Here is a 20,587-nt window from a genome sequence, read left to right as displayed (position 1 = left end):
TAACAGAAGAAGAAGAGATCAAGAAAAGGTGGCAAGAATATACAGAAGACCTGTATAGGAAGGATAACAATATCGGGGATAGCTTTGACGGTGTGGTCAGTGAGCTAGAGCCAGACATCCTGAAGAGTGAGGTTGAGTGGGCCTTAAGAAGCATTGCTAATAACAAGGCAGCAGGAGACGACGGCATCCCAGCTGAACTGTTCAAAATCTTGCAAGATGATGCTGTCAAGGTAATGCATGCTATATGCCAGCAAATTTGGAAAACACAAGAATGGCCATCAGATTGGAAAAAATCAACTTATATCCCCATACCAAAAAAGGGAAACACTAAAGAATGTTCAAACTATCGAACAGTGGCACTCATTTCACATGCCAGTAAGGTAATGCTCAAGATCCTGCAAGGTAGACTTCAGCAATTCATGGAGCGAGAATTGCCAGATGTACAAGCTGGGTTTAGAAAAGGCAGAGGAACTAGAGACCAAATTGCCAATATCCGCTGGATAATGGAAAAAGCCAGGGAGTTTCAGAAAAACATCTATTTCTGTTTTATCGACTATTCTAAAGCCTTTGACTGTGTGGACCATAACAAATTGTGGCAAGTTCTTAGCGGTATGGGGATACCAAGTCATCTTGTCTGCCTCCTGAAGAATCTGTATAACGACCAAGTAGCAACAGTAAGAACAGACCACGGAACAACGGACTGGTTTAAGATTGGGAAAGGAGTACGGCAGGGCTGTATACTCTCACCCTACCTATTCAACTTGTATGCAGAACACATCATGCGACAAGCTGGGCTTGAGGAATCCAAGGCTGGAGTTAAAATCTCTGGAAGAAACATTAACAATCTCAGATATGCAGATGATACCACTTTGATGGCTGAAAGCGAAGAGGAACTGAGGAGCCTTATGATGAAGGTGAAAGAAGAAAGTGCAAAAGCTGGCTTGCAGCTAAACCTCAAAAAAACCAAGATTATGGCAACCAGCTTGATTGATAACTGGCAAATAGAGGGAGAAAATGTAGAAGCAGTGAAAGACTTTGTATTCCTAGGTGCAAAGATTACTGCAGATGCTGACTGCAGTCAGGAAATCAGAAGACGCTTAATCCTTGGGAGAAGAGCAATGACAAATCTCGATAAAATAGTTAAGAGCAGAGACATCACACTGACAACAAAGGCCCGCATAGTTAAAGCAATGGTGTTCCCTGTAGTAACATGGCTGTGAGAGCTGGACCATAAGGAAGGCTGAGCGAAGGAAGATCGATGCTTTTGAACTGTGGTGTTGGAGGAAAATTCTGAGAGTGCCTTGGACTGCAAGAAGATCCAACCAGTCCATCCTCCAGGAAATAAAGCCAGACTGCTCACTTGAGGGAATGATATTAAAGGCAAAACTGAAATACTTTGGCCACATAATGAGAAGACAGGACACCCTGGAGAAGATGCTGATGCTAGGGAGAGTGGAAGGCAAAAGGAAGAGGGGCCGACCAAGGGCAAGATGGATGGATGATATTCTAGAGGTGATGGACTCGTCCCTGGGGGAGCTGGGGGTGTTGACGACCGACAGGAAGCTCTGGCGTGGGCTGGTCCATGAAGTCACGAAGAGTCGGAAGCGACTAAACGAATAAACAACAACAATGGTAGAAGGAATTATTCCATCTTGCTTGTTCATTATGTCAGATTTTCAGCAATTCAGTTTATTGGGAGCATTTCCATGATGAGAAATTCCAATCTTGTAATGCCAGAATGTTCCATGCTGACCAAGCCCATATTTATTCATTTTTACCCTATTTTTCTCAAGGTGAAAGCATGAAACTAATTTTCAGTAAGTAGTATCTCAGTGAAGATGCGAACATTTGAATAGGTTGTTACAATTACACCCTTAAATTTAGCAGCAACTAAATTAAAAGTTGGGACGCGGTGGCGCTGCGGGTTAAACCGCTGAGCTGTCGATCGGAAGGTCGGCGGTTCGAAACCGCGCGGCGGGGTGAGCTCCCGTTGCTTGTCCCAGCTTCTGCACACCAAGCAGTTCGAAAACATGCAAATGTGAGTAGATTAATTGGTACCGCTTCGGCGGGAAGGTAACGGCGTTCCGTGAGTCATGCTGGCCACAAGACCCGGAAGTGTCCTATGGACAACGCCGGCTCCAAGGCTTTGAAACGGAGATGAGCACCGCCCCCTAGAGTCGGACACGACTGGACTTTACGTCAAGGGAAACCTTTACCTTTACCTAAATTAAAAGAACCAGAGGACTTAGGCTAGATTCATTAATTCAGAAGCTGTCTGGCTTTCTTTCCTGTGGCTTAGTGTGTTTGTGTAAATTTAGCCAATTTGATATATCAGATTCCATGATTAAGCAAACCATGGCTTAGTATAATGTGTGAAACAGGTCACAGAAGCACGTGATTGTACAGACCCAAAAGGCCCCCTAAGAGGATAAACTTGGGGAGGCCATGACTTATTCCCACTGCCTCTTTTGCAGTCATCGGAGTACTCAGTATAGTAACAGCAGAAGTCTTATGCTATTCATCCGCTGCTATTAATGTCACCCTCTGAATCTGTTAACTTCTTACAAATTAGAGCTGATAAAATGACATGACCCCAGCACTCCTGCAATTATAAGTAAACTGAAAGTTTCCTAAGGCAAGAATTCTAACCTTGGTAACCTGTGATCACACCAGCCCTTTCCTGAATGTCTTGAAACTTAACTTACTGAAATTAAGGCAGGATCTTCTGGATGCTCAACTTCTAAACTATGTGGCTTGTTTATGGCTTCCAGTGGTGCTCTGCCTGCTGTGGAAACATTTCATTTCCTCTGCTTGATACAATGTGACCTCCAGAGATTAGGGTTGTCAAAACAACTTCTCATCTTGCTTTCTTGCAAAATATGTATGTTTACCTAATTTATTTATGTTTTTATGTATGTTTACTTAATAATTACAAATGCTAATATGTAGCTTTTTACTCAAGACCAAAGGATGTGTGAGAGTCAGCATTTGTACCATGGTTTGGAGCTATATTTAGATAGCCATATACATGAAAAGGGTTCTCTTAAAATGTCTAACCTCTACAGAAGAAAGAGATTTAAGGGCTGTGTAGGATAAGAAGGAAACAAATTATGGTATAGATGCTGTTCTGGGTTATTGCCCTACAATTATAAATCTAGAAATACTTTCATTTGTAATGCAAGACTGAGATTGATTCTTACCGAAATATTATGTTAAAAATTACATAGAATTTCAGATAAATTGTAACCTGAAAAGAAGCCTAGCTTAATATTGATGGGAATGGACATTTGCAAACAAGGTTTATTTCAAGCTGCTTAAGAAGATAGATTGCCCAAGTGCTTCTATAAACTGCATAGGCCTAATGCAGATTTTACATTAGATACACGATAAATTTCCCAATGCAAGTTGAATTAAGCAATCGGTTATGCTAAACATAGTTCTTAATCTAACATTTTAAAAAATGGTCAATTGTATGCTAATGTAAGTAACTTTTATCTTTTTGTGTGGTGTAGTTTGAATTGCTGTCACAAACTGATTGTTTTGTTAGAAGCCAAGACAAGCAGCACATACTATGTTTTATAAAAGTCCAATACAGCGGGTCCCCAGTTTAAGAATGTCCAAGAATGGACTGCCATAACGACTATTATATTAAAAAATCGAGTTAAGTACAATGTTTCAGGTTAAATACACAATACTACATTGTGTATTATTATGTTTAAAATGTTTTAGTGAATTTGGAAGTGTTTCTTAAGTGTTTTATATTCATGGAAAGGTAAAAGACAAACATTTGACTAACTGATGCTAAACATCTGTTCCGACTTACATACAAATTTGACTTAAGGACAGACTTAGGAATGGAACTCGTTCTTAAACTGGGGACCTGCTGTACAGTCATGTGAAAAGTAAGTAGCATATATACTCATGTATAAGCCAACCCTTGAATTTTTAACCAAAATACCATGAAAAATGTGGCACCCACAGATAAGCTGACCTGCAATTCATCCACAGATGGGCTTATATGCAAATACATATGGGATACAAGTAGTCCTTGCTCAACGTCCATTTGTTCAGTGACCGTTATTTATGATGGTGCTGAAAAAATTGACTTGCGACCAGTCCTTGAATTTACGAACCCTGCGGTCATGTGATAAAAATTTGGCCTGCTCACATTTATGGCCACCCCCTGCCGCCGCTGCCACCCCACTGCCCGCAGCACTTCCTGCACTCCCCAGCGCATGCCCAAAGTGCAGGAAACCATGCCGCTACTACTCAGAAAACAGCCAACATAGATTCTCCACACAGGCAATGGCAGCCCTTCACTCCACAGAGGACCATTGAAAGATCACTGCCACACTAGACTAGAAAAGATGCTCTGCCTTACAGAGGGTGTGGCTTGTTTGGTTTCCGAGGTAATGATATAGGCATCTGGGATGTGGGGGGGAAAGGGGGTTGTTGCTCATTCAAGGCCTGATGGGCAGCTGCTGTTAGCTGTGTTTTCTTTTGCAGTGCTGTTTCCTGCTCTTTAAAAAAAGGGGGGTGCATGTCCAGGTGATGGGTTGGGTGCTTCTCTTGTTCTAATTTAAAGTTATATAGCCTTCCTTCGCAAAGCTCAGGTTTCTGGTTTCTACACCCTCCCCCCCCCCTTATTCTGACCAATCCTGCGAGGAGGATTGAATTACAGGATTAAAGAGAGTGGTTGGCTCATGCTTAGCCAGCCAGCTTCATAGACAAGGAAGAATTTTAATCCAGGTTTCTCCCCAATGAACTACAGTGTGTCATTGTTAAAGCAGCTACCCAGATGTGTAGAATTTTAAGCCCTATCGTTTAAGGCCAGGCTGGAAAGGAATTCTCGGCTGGGCAGACGATCCTTACACCACAACTTGCCACATGCCATGCCTCGCCGTGTGCCCCTGCTGGTCGGGACAATCCTTTGCACTGCAGATCGTCCTGCAGTGATCCTTCTTTGACGATCCTTTGAGCTAAGGATTGTTCCGGCCAGCAGTGGTGCATGGCAAGGCACAACGCAAAGGATTGCTTTGGCTGGCAGGGCTGTAGTCCCTTCCTGGCAGGGTGGTGGCACACACCTCCTGCCCACAGTACCTGCCCATAGCTCTCACTCACCTGTGTGTGACCAGGAGGGCGAGCCCAGTGGAGAGGAGGCAGGCAAAGACAACAATGAAGGTCTGCTGGGGGAATGTGGGGGGTGCCGGTGGCAGGGAGCACTGATGGGCAAGTGAGTGCTGCAGATAGGTGCAAGGAATGCAGGCAGGACAATCCTTCATGCTGTGCCTTGCTGCATGCCACTGTCGCCGGGATGATCCTTCATGCAGCAGATTTTCTCACAGCGATCCTTCCTCATTGATCCTTCGTGCTAAGGATCATCCCAGCCAGCAGGGGCATACAGTGAGGTGCAGCTCAAAGGATTGTCCTGGCCAGTAGTGGGAGGCAGGGTGGTGGGAACAGCAGTAGGTAGGCAGGCGGCCAGAAGGGCAGAGATGGGGGGAGATGAGTGGTGAGAGTTAAGGCAGTCCCTGACCTTGGAAAAGCTGAGGCTTAGGGCTGGGAGGGACCAAGCCAGGAATGGCTTGGATTGGGGTGAGTCTTTGCCAAACAACTGCGCTGGATTCACTTCACAGTAATAGGGACTGCCCAAACTACTGTCAATAAGTAGGGCAGTGATGTGGCATTTCGCTTAACTACCGCTTTGTTTAGCAACAGAGTTGCCGGTCCCAATTAGGATTGTTAAGCGAGGACTACCTCTATTTGGGTACTTGAAAAAGTATTACTTGCATACAAGCCCATCTGCGCATAAGCCGAACCCAATTTTGGGGTTTATTTTGGCACCTAAAATTCTTGGCGGTAAATGATGCATGATAATTGTTACATTATAGCCCCTTTATCTATCAGTATTGTGGAAATGAAGATCAAATACCTGTATGTTAAACTATGTTGAAAACATCAAAACTTACTTTTTCACATGATTCTATATCAACTTTGACAAAAAAGATCCAGAGGATTCCTTCATTCCATGTAACGACATATCACTTTTCCCCTTCAATGTTACAGGGTCAAGGGGCAATATCAGAAAAGCTGCGGAGTTTCAGTATGCACGACCTCACAGCAATCCCAGATGATGAACCAATGGGACAAAGGCACTACCAAACTTTGCCTGCTACCAAAAAGAAAAGCAAAACCTCCACTCCCAGCGAACCCTTAGGTTGGTATATTATTAAGTGGGCTAGTTCTGATTGTCTAGGTCACATTTTGTGTAGCAGTGGTGGATGACCCTCCATTGAAGTCAGATCAAAATGGGCACTGTTCCCTCTCTTTAAAACTTGGAAATGTGATTCTGTGGGACTTGCTGCTGGAGTTTCAAAGAAAATTCCCTCAAAGACTTCTGTAAGTCCTGCTTTAGTGCCTGCCTCCAAAACCATCAGCTTGGGTATAGGCATGGAATTGATACCATCACTGAGTCTTTCTAAATGGGTAACATAACCCTAACCCCAGCTCGAAGGGAATTGGATAGAAAATTGTATCATGCATTAATTTAAAAAAATGGCAGGAATAGTCATCTTTTGAGATCAAGCCACTTTTAATGAACTCAGAATAACCAGTTCTGAGCAGGGTCAGAATTTATTTATCATCAAAAGTTTTCCAGATTTTGCAGGAATAATTTTATTCTCTCTCATCTTCACCCACCCACCCAGCCCTTGGTTCCTACCTCCATTCCTTCATGTATCTTTCCCACCCACTAAATTTACACAAACCAGTTTCCCTTGATTTCCACCTTAGCCAGACCACATACTATCAAAACAGGTGTGATGAAAACAGGTGTTTTCTGTCCTTAGTGCTGCTTTTACTTTCAGGCTTTTAGATTAGTTACAAATCTTTGTATAGCTATCCTTTTGAGGGGAAAAAAACCTCATAGCCTTGAACTTTGAATGTTCCTTTTTAAAAGTAAGTAATAATAACTCACTGGTATAACAGTATTTTGAATTTGGATTTTATACCTCAGGTTATGGTATTCCAATAAAAGATTCTGAAGATGATAAAACAGATGAAGAGAGGGAAGGGACATATTCAGAGGATGAGATGTTTGCTCAGAGAGGTCTCCGTCGAACACAAAGTATGAAATCTGTAAAAACGATAAAAGGACGCAAAGAGGCAAGTAAATTTGTTCTTGACAGTATAAAATGCTATAAAAAGGTGCAAATCAACATTTTTCATAGAGAACATTCTAAAGTGGAAGCTTAATTTTTCTGAATCATGATGCAGGAAAACTACAAATCAGAATCTGATCCTGGTCTGTTCAGATTAAACAGCAAAGTCTGGTTTGGTTTAGGAAAAAAACCTCCTCTTGTGGAGCTAGAAGGGAGAACTGAGATTGCACAGCAATTTCTTCCTGTAAAAGTAAATAAGGGTTTGTGGCTATATCTGAATGTACTCTTAAACAGTGAAGTTCACTTAAAAACTGTAGTATTTATATGAAGATTATTGGTGCCTATGTCATCCTGAAGAATGTCCTTCATTAGTAATATTGCTCACTTCTTTGCTCATATACTGTATTTTATTTGAAACGTTAGCAAAAAAGCTGTTAGAACAGATTTGAAAGGGGAAGTTTTACAGTTAGCACTTCACCAACTCTTGCAGCATTTTTGTTAGCAATAATTTCAATATTTTCTATCATATTACATAATTCAGTATCAATCATTTGTGATTTTGATTCACGAGTTAGTCATCCTCATGTGTGACTGTGCTAGAGACAAATGACATACGATCCTGATGATTTTCCTGTATCTCCCAAACACATTCTTATTATATCCTTCTAGGCAAGCTGTTGTGGAAATTGAGAGTATTGCGTTGTGGTGGTTCCATTTTCGCATCTGTATCTGATCCCAGGAAATTATGGTTCCCTGGCAGTTTATGTTGCAGGGGCTTGGAGGTTTTTTATTTTTATTCCCATACTGTATGATTTTCTTTATGAAGACATTGTTAACTTCACCTGTCCAAAAAAGTTTTCTTCTAAAAAAAAAAAAAAAAAAAAGTACAGTTCATTTTTTTAAAAAAGTAACACTAAAAACCAGTATAACAAAACAAAACTCTGAAGACAAGAAGATGTAATTAAAAGATCTGGAAGAATAAAAACTATTTTACCTGGGGATAGAAAAAGGGTAGGAGGAGGAACTGTACCAGCCATTGGCTCCTGATCCAATTGTGTGAAGGTGAAAGGTCCCCTGTGCAAGCACTGAGTCTTGTCTGACCTTTTGGGGGGATGTCGCTTTTGCAACGCTTGCTTGGCAGACTATACTGGGGTGGTTTGCCATTGCCTTCCCCAGTCATCACCTTCTCCAGCAAGCTGGGTACTCATTTTACTGACCTCGGAAGGATGGAAGGCTGATCTAATTGTAGCTCAGTGGAAATCAAGGCACAGCTCCAATTTTCATTCTTATTTTTTTGTAATGCCAGTCTTGGAGAGCAAAATAAAGAGAATGGAACATGGGGGGCCTTGTGGGTTGTTATTTGTATCCCCTTACAATATCTGTGCCTATTGTAAGTCATTTGGGTGAATTGCATACAGATGTGAAATGGATGGATTGTATTCTGTCACAGGTTGCTATTTGTCTTTCATTCATGTCCTTATGCTGGATACCATTCCCTCCCCTCCCCTCCCCTCCCCTCCCCTCCCCATCAGGAAATAAGTAACCAACTTCAGGGGTTTTTGCATTAGAAATTTTCTTGCAGATATCTTAAAATCTTTCACAACATTCTTTATTTGTTCCAGGTGCGATATGGCTCACTAAAATACAAAACGAAGAGAAGGCCGCAAGTGTGCTTCTAAATCTTTCAACTAAAAGCAAACATCTGCACTAAGTTTTCTGCAGGGCTCCTGTGTTCTGGTCCTGTGCGCAGGGCTTTTCCCATTCTCTGAAGAGAAACCGTTGGTATTTACTGTATGTGGATTCCTATTCTCAACATAGAGCTTTATTTCAGTCATGCAAGAGAAAGGAAAAGTCCCCCTCGATGCATGTTGTGCTTCAGTTTCATAGATACCAAAAATGCAGTTACATTTTTTTCTTTTAAGAGAGGAACATAGTCACATTTTATTAAAAAAAGAAACTTCTTGTGAATATGGATAACACATTAGATTTCTGTGCTTCATAAATTAAATTATTTCACGGCAGATTCTTAATTGTGGCTTCCATAAATGAGTGCTTTCAATGTTGGCTGATGTCCAACGCTTAAAAAAAATGGCACATCTGTAGAATTTCTGTACTATGTTGGAAAGCTGCTTGTTGAATGCATTGTATTTTTAAATTCCTGCAGTTGTCAAAGTCCAGTGCATGAAAAATGAGTGAAGGACATGGGGCATATTTTGGAACTAATCCTCTGAATGGCTTGGATCCAAAGAGCTGTTTAAGGTCATGGAAGAGGGTTGCATCACCCTGTGGAATCGGCCATTTTCATTCCATTTTGAAATTCCTCTCAATGTCGTGACATGAAGATACTGTTGTTCAGTGTGAAGACTGTCTTGGGTTTCACTTGTTCCTATGAGGCTTCTGTATTGTTTACCTTAATGGTTTGAGTTAGCTTGTGCATTTGGCATAGCTGATGATGAAAATCATAGTTATCTGTTTCTGTACAGATTTTCATACAGGAAATCTTACAGCATTCCTTGCAGATGCTGAGAATTGAAGCTAGGAATTTCTGTATGCAAAATGTGTGCTCGCTAATTAATACCTTTGTATCAACTACTAATTATGAATGTACCAAAACAGGTTAAAGGATGCTGCTAGGTTTCCTTTGAGTTAGTTTCTGTCTATTATATGTAAAAAGGAATAGGAATATATTGAATAGAAAAAAATCAGATTCTGCAGTCAGGTATGTTTTATCATGTATTAGACACAAATTTAATATGAAAACCCACATCTAAACAGTACTTCTTTTTAAAAAAGTCAGACTTTGAATTCTTAGGCTGTTTTTTAAATCCTGCATGTTTGTATGGTTGGTTGGTTGGTTTTTTTACTTTGTTTGGGTAACCATTTTTCATGTACAACAAAGCTGAAGGGCTGTGCTTAGATGTGTAAGCGACAGGAGAAAACTGGAGTACTCCAGCTGTTCGACTAGTAGGCAGGCTGGAAAGCCCTACTCTGTATAGCTGACGTTGACTGCCTACTTAGTCCTTTTCTCAGAGCAACATGTGGAATTCTTTTAAATTCATGCATGCATTTAAGGTATGGTTCTGAAATGGTAGTTTGGAAAACATTGCTCTTTGCTAGTTTCTTGAAAGATAACTTGCCTTTGCTGGTCAAGTAAGTCTTCTTGTCTCTTAGGATAACACGCTTTAGTATTGCATCTGGGTGTAAGAATCATGGCAAGTGCTTATTAAATAGTATTTAACAACTAATGAAATGAGATTGACATTTTAAGGTTTATCATAGCTGTAAATCCTAGCAACTTTTTAAAAGGAACACTTGAAAAAAATGGTTGTTTTATCACTTGAGACTAGGCTTTAAGCAAAGGTAAATAGATCCCAAAGGAAGATAAGTTGCTTGTGGCTTACTAAGAAACTTGCAGAAAACTCAGGCAAAATATATAATGTTCTCTGGGGAAGAGCTAACAAGTCAGTATGGCATCCTGGAGGTCTCTCCAGTATACGAAAGTAAATTACTGTTTCTATATTATTGTGGACATCAGAAATAGATTTTATCACAGAAAGACAGCCTGCTTTTACATTTCATTGTATTTATTAGTGTGGTTATGTTGGGTATAGGAAGAATGGAATGTGATTAAAAAGCATACAATAAACCCAAGATGTCCTAGCATTATCTTTCACAAGTTTTCCCATGTTCTAGATCTTTGATTGGTAAACTTTACATCAGTTAAAAAATATGTTCAGCATACTGACAACCTTCAGTTGTGGGGAAAAAAATTCTGCTTTTGTTTCAACATTCATCTTAGTTTCGTGTTTCATTTTAGGACATTTGCCACTTACTATGTAGAAAAGCTCATTGTACTAAGTCAGACAAATAATCATCCAAACTTGTATCTTCCTCCAGATCAAACCAGGTAATTTCAACAACTATTGAGTAAGATGGCATTTCAGACTTAAAAAAAAATTATCTAGGTCTTGTCAAATAGATTTGATCTGGCAGTGAAAAAGGTAGACTTATTGGCTATTTTTAAGTTCTTCCTATCTATATTATTGTATAAGAAAATACATTAGGTAGTAGATTTTTTCAGCTACAGGGGGTAAACAGTGCTTCCTCTCTAAAAGCCACAGAGGCATGACTGTAGATATTGCCAGGGTTGACAGGGCTGTATTTTTTGGCATTTTGCATTTCCTTGTGAAGTGTTAAAGGCTGAAATTTTGCTGCTTAACCCCAGTGGGTGTGAGAGAGTTTTTAAATAGTACAGTAGTTTCTTCAAATTTCAGTCAGGTTTAAGATACTTATTTACTCCTTAAAACCCTCCCCTGGGTATTGCAAATGGAATCGAGAGTGCGCCACATCTGGCCCGCAGATTGTCCACCTATCATACATCTGGTGTTGTCAGAGAAGTGCTTGTGTTTTGGACTGTAGCTCTGAGAGGCTCTCGCCTGTATGGCCAATATTCAGGGATTCTGAGAGTTGCCCCCCAAACAAGAAATGTGTAAAGTTTAAACATTTTTAATATGGGTGCACTTTAAGGAAAACTCTTACTAGGCAAATTCCCACAGCATAGACACTGAGGCATCAAAAGACTCAGGACTCTTCCCATGAAACTACAAGTGGTACAATGCTCAAAGGAGGTATCGTTCATTGAGCTAAATGTCACTGTGTCACCACCAGCCCTATCTTCTTTTTTAGCTTCTTGGATTATATAATAGCAAGATAGTTGCTAAAAAAATAATGTAATGGTTATACCATACTGATTTACATGCTTTACCCAAGATACAGGGCTTCCACTAAGTCAATATATTAACAAGTATTATGCAAAAGAAATATGCAAAGGGAACAATGGACTGCTTCAATTTAACAATTTTTAACAAATGCAATTTCAACATTTGGACTCACAATTTTAAAGTCTGTAAAGCTTTAACTTTTCTATCTGTAATAACTACAAACTTGTTTATGTATTTGTAGTACTGAGAGGTCTTTTTCTAGAATTTTGTACTGATAACTACTATATCTTCATAATTGCTATTTGTGAAGATGCAATGGCTTATATTTTAAAAATGTTACTTAATAAAATGAATATTTTCATTGGGTTTGTCTTGTCTCATTGAAATGAAATGCAAACTAATTATGGTAAATAAAAACCATTGCAGGAAGCACATGAATCTGTTTAAATCAGATTAATTGTGCTAACTCTGGTATCTTTTGTGTCTGAGTAGTACAACTTTCCCCTAATTTGGTGTTTACCAGATAGCTTAGACCACAGATTAAGTAATTCTCAGTTTGGAAAACCATTTTTGTCAATATTCTGAGTATGATTTACTTTTTTCTGTCAGTTTTTGAGAAGCACTAATAAATCCAACTAGGTCCCTTTGAAAATCTTCAACTGTTTGTGGAATGCAAACATCTCAATAAAATTTATGTATGTAGAGCTACTGAAGTTGGTGGCACCTTTCCAAATACCACTTGTTTAATCACAATAAGAACAATAACAAATTGGCATCTTCAAAGGCTGAAGTGTGAATCCTGCATGGTTACCTAGGAGCAACTCACTGAATGCAAAGGAACATCTAAAGAAAAGTACATACAATTGTGTTGCAATTGCAGTATTTGCTTTTGTCAATCACTTTTTAAGGTACCACAAACCTTGCTATTTCAGCCCTTTTTGCAATGGGCTTCTTTGTACCATTTCCTTTTGTAACATTACTATTGGTTTTACCCCTTTTAGTACCCCTTTCCTCTACTGTTTATAGTAGAACTTTGCATATAAACTGGTTTCTACCAAGCCACTTGTATTCAGGTTTTATGTATAATCTGGATTATCTGGACCCCTTCCAGTTGGGTTTCAGGCCCAAATATGGAACAGAAACGGTGTTGGTCATGCTTTTAGATGGTATCTGGCAAGAGCGGGATGGGGCAGTGCATCCATCCTGGCTCTTCTTGACCTCTTGGTGGCCTTCAATACCATTGCTCATGGTATCCTTTTGTGTTGGCTCTCGGGGGGGGGCACAGTTTTGTGTTTGTTCACCTCCTTCCTCCGAGCCGTTCCCAATTGGTGTTGACGGAGCAAGAGATCCAGCCTGCGGCCCCTGCTTTATGGGGTGCTGCAGAGCTTGGTGCTCTCTCTGTTCCTTTTTAACATCTACATGAAGCCACTGAGTTGAGATCATCCGTCATCAAGGGATGAGATATCACCAGTATGCTGATGATATTCAATTGTACATCTCCCCTGGGTGAACTAAGTGATGCTGTGGGTATTCTTTCGCTGTGCTTGGAGGCTGTGGGGGTCTGAATGGGGAACAACTTGCTTTAACTGAACCCTGGTAAGACAGAGTGGCTGTGGAGTTCTTCTGGATCTGGGGGCTTACCACCTTTGGTCCTAGATGTGGTTGCACTGCCCCAGACAGACCTGGTGTGTAACTTGGGGGGCCTTCTAGACTCACAACTCCTGCTCAAGGAGCAGGTGGCAGTTGTGGCTAGGAGGGCCTTTGCCCAACTTCATGATGTGCGCCAATTATGCCCTTTTCTGGATTGGGAAGCCTTCCAGTCACTCACTCATGCCCTAGTCATCTATATGGATTATTGCAACACACACTATATGGGGCTACCCTTGAAAGGTATCCAGAAGCTGCAACTGGTGCAGAATGAGGTGGCACGTGCAGTTATGGGTGCGTCTAAGGCTGTGCACGTAACACTTCTGCATGAGCTGCACTGGGTGCCAGTTTGCTTCTGGGTCCAATTCAGGGTGTTGGTTATGACCTTTAAAGCCCTTCAAGGCATGGGCCCTGATTACCTGAGGAACTGTCTCGTCCCAATCACATCGACCTGTTCCACCTGGTCTGGCAGGAAAAGCATGCTATGAAACCTGTCGGCTAAAGAATTCCAACTGGCAGGGTCCAGCAGGAGAGCTTTTTCTGCCATTTCCCCTGCCCTGTGGAGCATCTTGCCATCTGAATATTAACACTTGGCTCTGCTACCTAGCCTGGGGATCTGATAGTTGTATGCAGCCCTGGGGGTGGTTGGTGGGTGGAGTACGCTATCTCCTTTTAACTTTGTATGTTTTTTGTAAGATTTTTTATTTTTTTACTTGTAAATCGCCTAGACTCACGTACACTGAGATGGGCTACAGTATATTCTATATACTGTATCTGTATCTCATCCTTACTCCAAGGAACTCAAGCTGGCATCAATGGGGATTATGAATTTTGGATCTAACAATTTGGAAGTAAATTGGGTTGAAAGCAACCAACTGTACTAGCATAACTCTTTAGAATGAGAAGGAATAATAATCTCCTTAATTTTTGTTTATTGCCTCTTGGTTTAAGTTAGCTTAAATCATTTAAATTCTCAGCTTTGCTCTCTGTAGCAAGTTGCTTATTAAAATTACAAATGTAATTCTACAGAAAAGCACATTTTAAATGTAGCATATAGCCTTAGTGATCTGCTAGCAAATAATTTATTGCATTTTACCTTACAGATATGTCCAACCTTTTGAGAAGGCTTGGTCGCAGATAATAGCTGAGATAAAAAAAACTGGGCTAATCTCCACAGTCAACTTTCTGTGTTCATTAGCTGCCATCCATGCTCTAGAGTACTGCATAACGCTGAAGCTCCTTTGACTGGAATGGAGGCTTCTTGTCAAGAAAGAAGAAATCCAAAGTTTTGTCTTGCTAAATTAGTTGAAACACTCTTGGGCAATACAGAACCTCAAGATGTCAGATTGCAATCCCTGTAATTCCTCAGTCCTTTACATACTGTGCTGGCTAGGAATGATGGGAAGTAGAGTTCAACTTCTGGAATGTCACATACGCCTCTCCAGTCATAATTCAGAACACTCTTCAGTACATTTATAGTGGAACTGGATCACTAATAGACACACATGACAGTAATCATTACACTTTCCTGTCTAAGGAGGTCTGATTTCCAAGGTAACATATGTATAAATCACGTCTTCCAATGTGCTGTTTTAATTTTAGAGATTATGTCTTTTCAATGGTTATAAAGCAATACCAAGCTGATAGAGGAAGCTAAAAGGATATGACTTCATTCTTATAAAAATAATATTTTGGCTAATTTTCTACTGATGCTCAAATACAGTATCTTTCGAAGTTCTTCCCTAAACATCAGCATGGCTGATAGTTTTGGGTAGACATTCTTGATTAGAAACATTTGTGTGAATGAGCTACTTATGACCTTTCAGCTCCCCACCCCCCTTTGGAATGTGAAACGTGTAACTCTGACAAAGAATAAATGTTCGTCCCACCCCTGCAACTCTCCATGCACAGCATTTTTAATTTTAAGATTCTCCACCTATCTGCCAATGATGATTATAACTTTAAGTTCTATTGACATTTGTCTTACCTTACTGTGAATAGAAAAAGTTGTAAAGGTGTTTATAATAAGCCAAAATTCATTAATGCTAGTTCACATATCAATGAATGGCACATTTAGTCAAGGGGGGGTATGTACTGCTCTTTTTAAAATGACACTCTGGTTATTTAAGATGTCTAAAACCAATTATTTTGTTCAAAGTACCTGAAAGAAGTTATTTGAATTCTTCATGCTAATAGTCCAGAAGTTGACTATTAAGGAATGGTGACATGTGTGCATCTGGAAAGATGGCAAAACGCTCCCCTCCCCACAAGCATTTCTGAACAATTTGTACATGCTGCTGTGCTGGCTTGCTGGATGTAGCTTTCTTTAGGGGAAAAGTTACACCACAATGAGAAACGGACTTGTGTTTTAGCAAGCATTGATTGTCAAGGTTTATGGTTCACTGCAGCTTTCCTGAATACTTGTAAGCAGTGTTGTACTGGTAACAACTGGCTCTCAGAAAAATAATCCAAGGCCTCAACGGCCTCACTGATGCTACTGGCCACCAAAGAGCTGATCGGCGCTCCAGCCTTGGTGGCTCGGTTCTGCTCTCAACTAGCAGACAATTTAACAATCTGCTCTCATGAGCTAGCATGAGCTGGCTCCAGCAGAAAACTACTGGCGAGGATAAAAGACAGTGTACATTCAGTTGATGGCTGGTTGCTCTCCTGCTTGCAATGGGGAACAGAAAATTATGGGAGTTTGATTTTATTCCTGATCTGAATTACTATTTTACATGCAAGTATCTTTATACTACTGATTTGTGAAGAGAGGCAGAAGCAAGTAACATCTATTTTTCTGGTTTCTTTTCTGTTCAAGCTCTCCAAAGTAAAATACACTGTGTGAGAATCTGGTGTCTAACAACCAACCAATTTGAAGGAAACTGGTTAAAATATAAGTACTCCAAGAAGTTATATTTAGTACAAAACGCTTATCTCTAGACCACCAGGTTGTTTCCTCAGCCTGCCACATTTTCTTTCAGGTTTTGAAGCAACATGTTTCTGGTAAGTCTATGACTTTTCATCCTATACAGAAGATACAGCCCTGGGATCCGTCTGGAATTTGTTTCCAGTAGTACAGGATGAGTGGGTATATACTGACAGTGTAAGCCAGGGTAGTAACTGCAGCCCCTAACATACCATTTCCCAAACTCTCATCTCTTCCTAGCAAATGGAGGAAAAACTTCTATCAGATTCTTAGTAATTGAAAGGCTACTCCATTCTTTTCAATACCTCCCCTCCTTGTCTCCCAGATGGAAGTTAGCAGTTCTGAGTATTCCAAATATATTCTAGTCATTGCACTGAGAATGGGTTGAGATATTGACCTCAGAAAATGGCCCATTAAAGACCTCTGAATCATTGTCACTGGGAAAATATCCTACTTGCAAAGTTGAAGAGAAACCACAGAGCTAGAGCAATAAAGGCTGTAATTATACTGCTTGCTAAGATTTCAGAAGTAGTTTGTTCTTGCCTGCTTCTTCCTAGGGCTGAGAGGGTGTGACTGGCCCAAGTCACCCAGTTGGCTTTGTGCCTAAGGCGGGACTACAACACACGGCCTCATGGTTTCTAGACTGATGCCTTAACCACTACACCAAACTGGCTCTCTTGTGTTATAATTACAACTTAACCATATGTATGTGGAAAAACAGGCTGGGTTTAGACCTGGCCTTTCACAACAGATCTGCTTCATTCTACACCATCTTATTACTAAATATACAATAGATGGTAAACACCTGTTCACATTTTTCATAGATCTTAGTGCAGCATTTGACTCCATAAACAGAGACGCCTTATGGAAGAAGCTGGCCAAGCTAAATATAGAACCCGACTTCTATACCTGGTAAAGGCCCTCTATACAAATACATGCCAGAAAGTCCATACCAGAGTCAATGGCTCTCTCACACAGAGCATATCCACTTACAAAGGTGTTAGACAAAGATGTGTCTTGGCTCTAATGTTTAACCTTTATGTCAATGATATCCCAGGATTCCTCCAGGCTACAGATGTTCACATGCCAAAGATCCTTAACAAACATACCAACATCCTTTTGTATGCAGATGACAGTTCTGATGGCACACTCCCGAGTAGGCCTGAGAATACTGATGGGGCAATTTGGTGCCTATTGTGCCTCTAATTCTTTGAATATTAATAAGACTAAATCCATAGTAGTGCTTTTTGGAAAAAGATGGGCCAAATACAACTGGCACTTGGACAGGGAGCCTATAGAACAAATAGACTCTCATATTTAGGGGTGGTTTTTACGGATACAGGGCCTTGGGTTAACCACTTTAAACAAAATTCAGTAAAGGCCACAGCGATCTCTAGAATGTCAGAAAAATACTTGACAGTGGGTTTGTCTCAATAACATAGGATAGCCCTTACCAGAGCAAGATTTGAGCAGCTATATTCTATGGTTAAATATGGACAATTCCACCAAGTGCCATATTCTGAGAGAACATGTATTCATGGAGCACCAGAAAGATGTTGTGCATGTCTTGTTCAACTGCCAATTATATGTCCCAGCAAGGGCTCAATAGTCACAGACACTACTTGACAGAGCCATATTTTGGGACTGTAACAAAGCATTTCTTCTTCCCTCACTATATTTTATTTATTTTATCTTACCTTAGTCTATTTTATCTTATTTTATCTTTATTTCATTTTATTGTATCTTATTGTGGCTGATGCCCATTGTTTTGATATGGTCAATTTACTAATCAATAAAGTTATACTACACACATGTATGTGAAGATGTAACCGATCCCTGTTGGTTACATAGCTGAAGTATGTCATGGTCACCCATAAAAAATTCGATGGGAATACTTTAAAATGTACTGGATACAAAAGCTGTTAATGCATCAAGCTTTGGCCTCAAAGAACTATAGATTTTATCTTCTTTTCATCATAATACTCACTGTTCATCTAATTCTCTTGCAGCAGTTTTTGGGCCAAGCTGAATAAGGAACGAGTCCTCTGTCCTGCTTATCTGATACAATGGGAAGTACACAAATATGTAAATAAAACTAGTAGTTCTGTTGCCACCACTCACTACAATCCCATGTATTCTTGTCTCATCAGGCTAGAAATATGATTGAGTATGGCTGGAAGGCATCCTATCTCTGCTTCCTTGCCTTACTTATGGTAAAACAGAATAGCATGGTAAGAACCATCCTACAAACAACACTTCTCATGTTTTTAATGGTGTGTTGTAGTTGCAATGTGCTGTAGTGCTAAATTGTATTTTTAAATGACTGTAATTTAAAATACTACCGTACCTGAAGATGTCTGGGAGCCTGAGAGAACAAGGACTACCAGATCTGGGCTGCTAAAGCCTGGAAGACTTCTTGTTGCCATCCAGCACTTGTCTAGATTTTTGTAGCCCAGATTTGGTAGTGTCAACGATAGAGTCACCACTACTGCTTTGTTCAGTATGCATACAGCATTAACCATTGAAAATAAGTACTGGTTCATCTGGCTGGGTCAAAGAACTGACTGGCAGCAATGGTGCATTCAGCACTTCCTCAACAGCAGCTGGGGATTCCCCCAGTGAAATGGCTTGTACCAATGTTTAATGGGGAATGGGGAAAAAAATCCCTACAAATGGAGAAAAGATTATGTGGGTGCTTGGCTTCCCCAGGCTTGATTTGATAGGTCAAATCTATTCTTTCACATACATCTCATTTCATTATATTTTTTTAAAGGTTGAGGACTATATTGAGAATTCTTCAATCTCTTATTTCAGATTTGACAACATTCCTTAAAGAAATCTGTGATTTGTGTTGCTTTATGTCCAAGGAACCATCACAATCTACAAGATGCTGCATTCATAGTAATTAACGTATAGTATTCATCCTAAATTCATAGTTAGGGCTCTCTTTAGTACAGGATGAGCAGACATGTAAGGTGCCTAGAAAAGAGTTACTCTTGATCAATGTGTATCTTGAGGGAATTGTTTGAAGAATAAGAAAACTTGTTAAACTGGGGTTAGTTTAAGAGCTTACATGTTTCATCTGTGAAGTGCTCCAAATTTTCATATGTTTACAGTATAGATATTTGATAAAATATTTTAAAAATAGGAAGAATTTGCTGAACTACTTTTTTTTAATGCCTAAGTACAACCAGCTGCTTTACTGCTAGCTTAGTCTGTTGTCAAGCCTGCCAGATGATACTGAAAGATACTGTTTTCTGCCATATGTGCCTTAAGACAGGCTCCTGGTCTGAATTAAAAACTGATTCAGGGTTTCTGGGCATTCCTGACTTTTGTTAGCATAAGCCTGATATTTGTCAGTTAGTGATTTGCTTGTCTAGATAAGCCACTATACCCCCTACCTCACTCATTTCTGCTATGTTAGGTTGCCTATAAGTCTGCATGAAGGATGACAAAAAATAATACATGGATTACCATCTATGAACTAACCAAGCTATGGACTGACATCCATATTTTTGAACATAGAAAACTATGCATTACGCTAATTTTAATTATATACTACTGCTGATCACCAGATTGCATGTGGCCTTTCCTTTTTTAGCAGTCTTCTAAACATAACATGATCAGCACTCATGTAAAATAAAAACACAATCTGTAATAGTGCTCCAAAGGGAATTACTGGGATTGGATCAAACAATAACCTTTAAAGCACGAATAATAAAGACAGTGTTCAAACTATTTAATTTCAATGGACATCATAATATTTATTTATTTATTTTCTACCCCACCCTTATTATTTTTATAAATAACTCAAGGTGACGAACATACCTAACACCCCTTCCTCAAATTCAGAGAGCAATAACTTCACTTATACATAAGCTGAAAGTGCAAAAATGAAATTCTTTTCATGAATAAAATAAAAGTAACCATAAATCAATTTAAGAAAGTACTATTCTGGATATTTTTCTTATTAACCTTTAAGGTAATGAACAAAAGAACCACTTATTTTCCCTACACTGTACAAACACACATATATAAAATGAAAGTTTCATTAGATCTTACATATCTCCAGTTCAAATACATATAGCTTATTCTTACTAGTGAGTGTTAGGAATGCTAGTACATACAACAGA

General features: G+C 39.8%; 1 protein-coding gene across 1 annotated transcript in view; it reads left to right on the top strand.

Annotated features, from left to right (window-relative positions):
- The window catches only part of REEP3 (receptor accessory protein 3), a 65,427-nt gene extending 53,180 nt beyond the window's left edge, over positions 1 to 12,247 (top strand). The window contains exons 6-8 of the mRNA XM_063307578.1: positions 6,067 to 6,217; positions 7,016 to 7,164; positions 8,783 to 12,247. Coding sequence (XP_063163648.1) covers positions 6,067 to 6,217; positions 7,016 to 7,164; positions 8,783 to 8,839 — 357 coding nt within the window. The 3' untranslated portion in view covers positions 8,840 to 12,247. The remainder of the gene's footprint in view (positions 1 to 6,066; positions 6,218 to 7,015; positions 7,165 to 8,782) is intronic.
- The last annotated feature ends 8,340 nt before the right edge of the window (positions 12,248 to 20,587 follow it).

This window comes from Candoia aspera, chromosome 6 (genome assembly GCF_035149785.1).
Source record: "Candoia aspera isolate rCanAsp1 chromosome 6, rCanAsp1.hap2, whole genome shotgun sequence".
Taxonomy (NCBI): Eukaryota; Metazoa; Chordata; class Lepidosauria; order Squamata; family Boidae; genus Candoia; species Candoia aspera.
The sequence above is the reverse complement of the archived record's forward strand: the minus strand, read 5'-3'. Positions and strand labels throughout refer to the sequence as shown.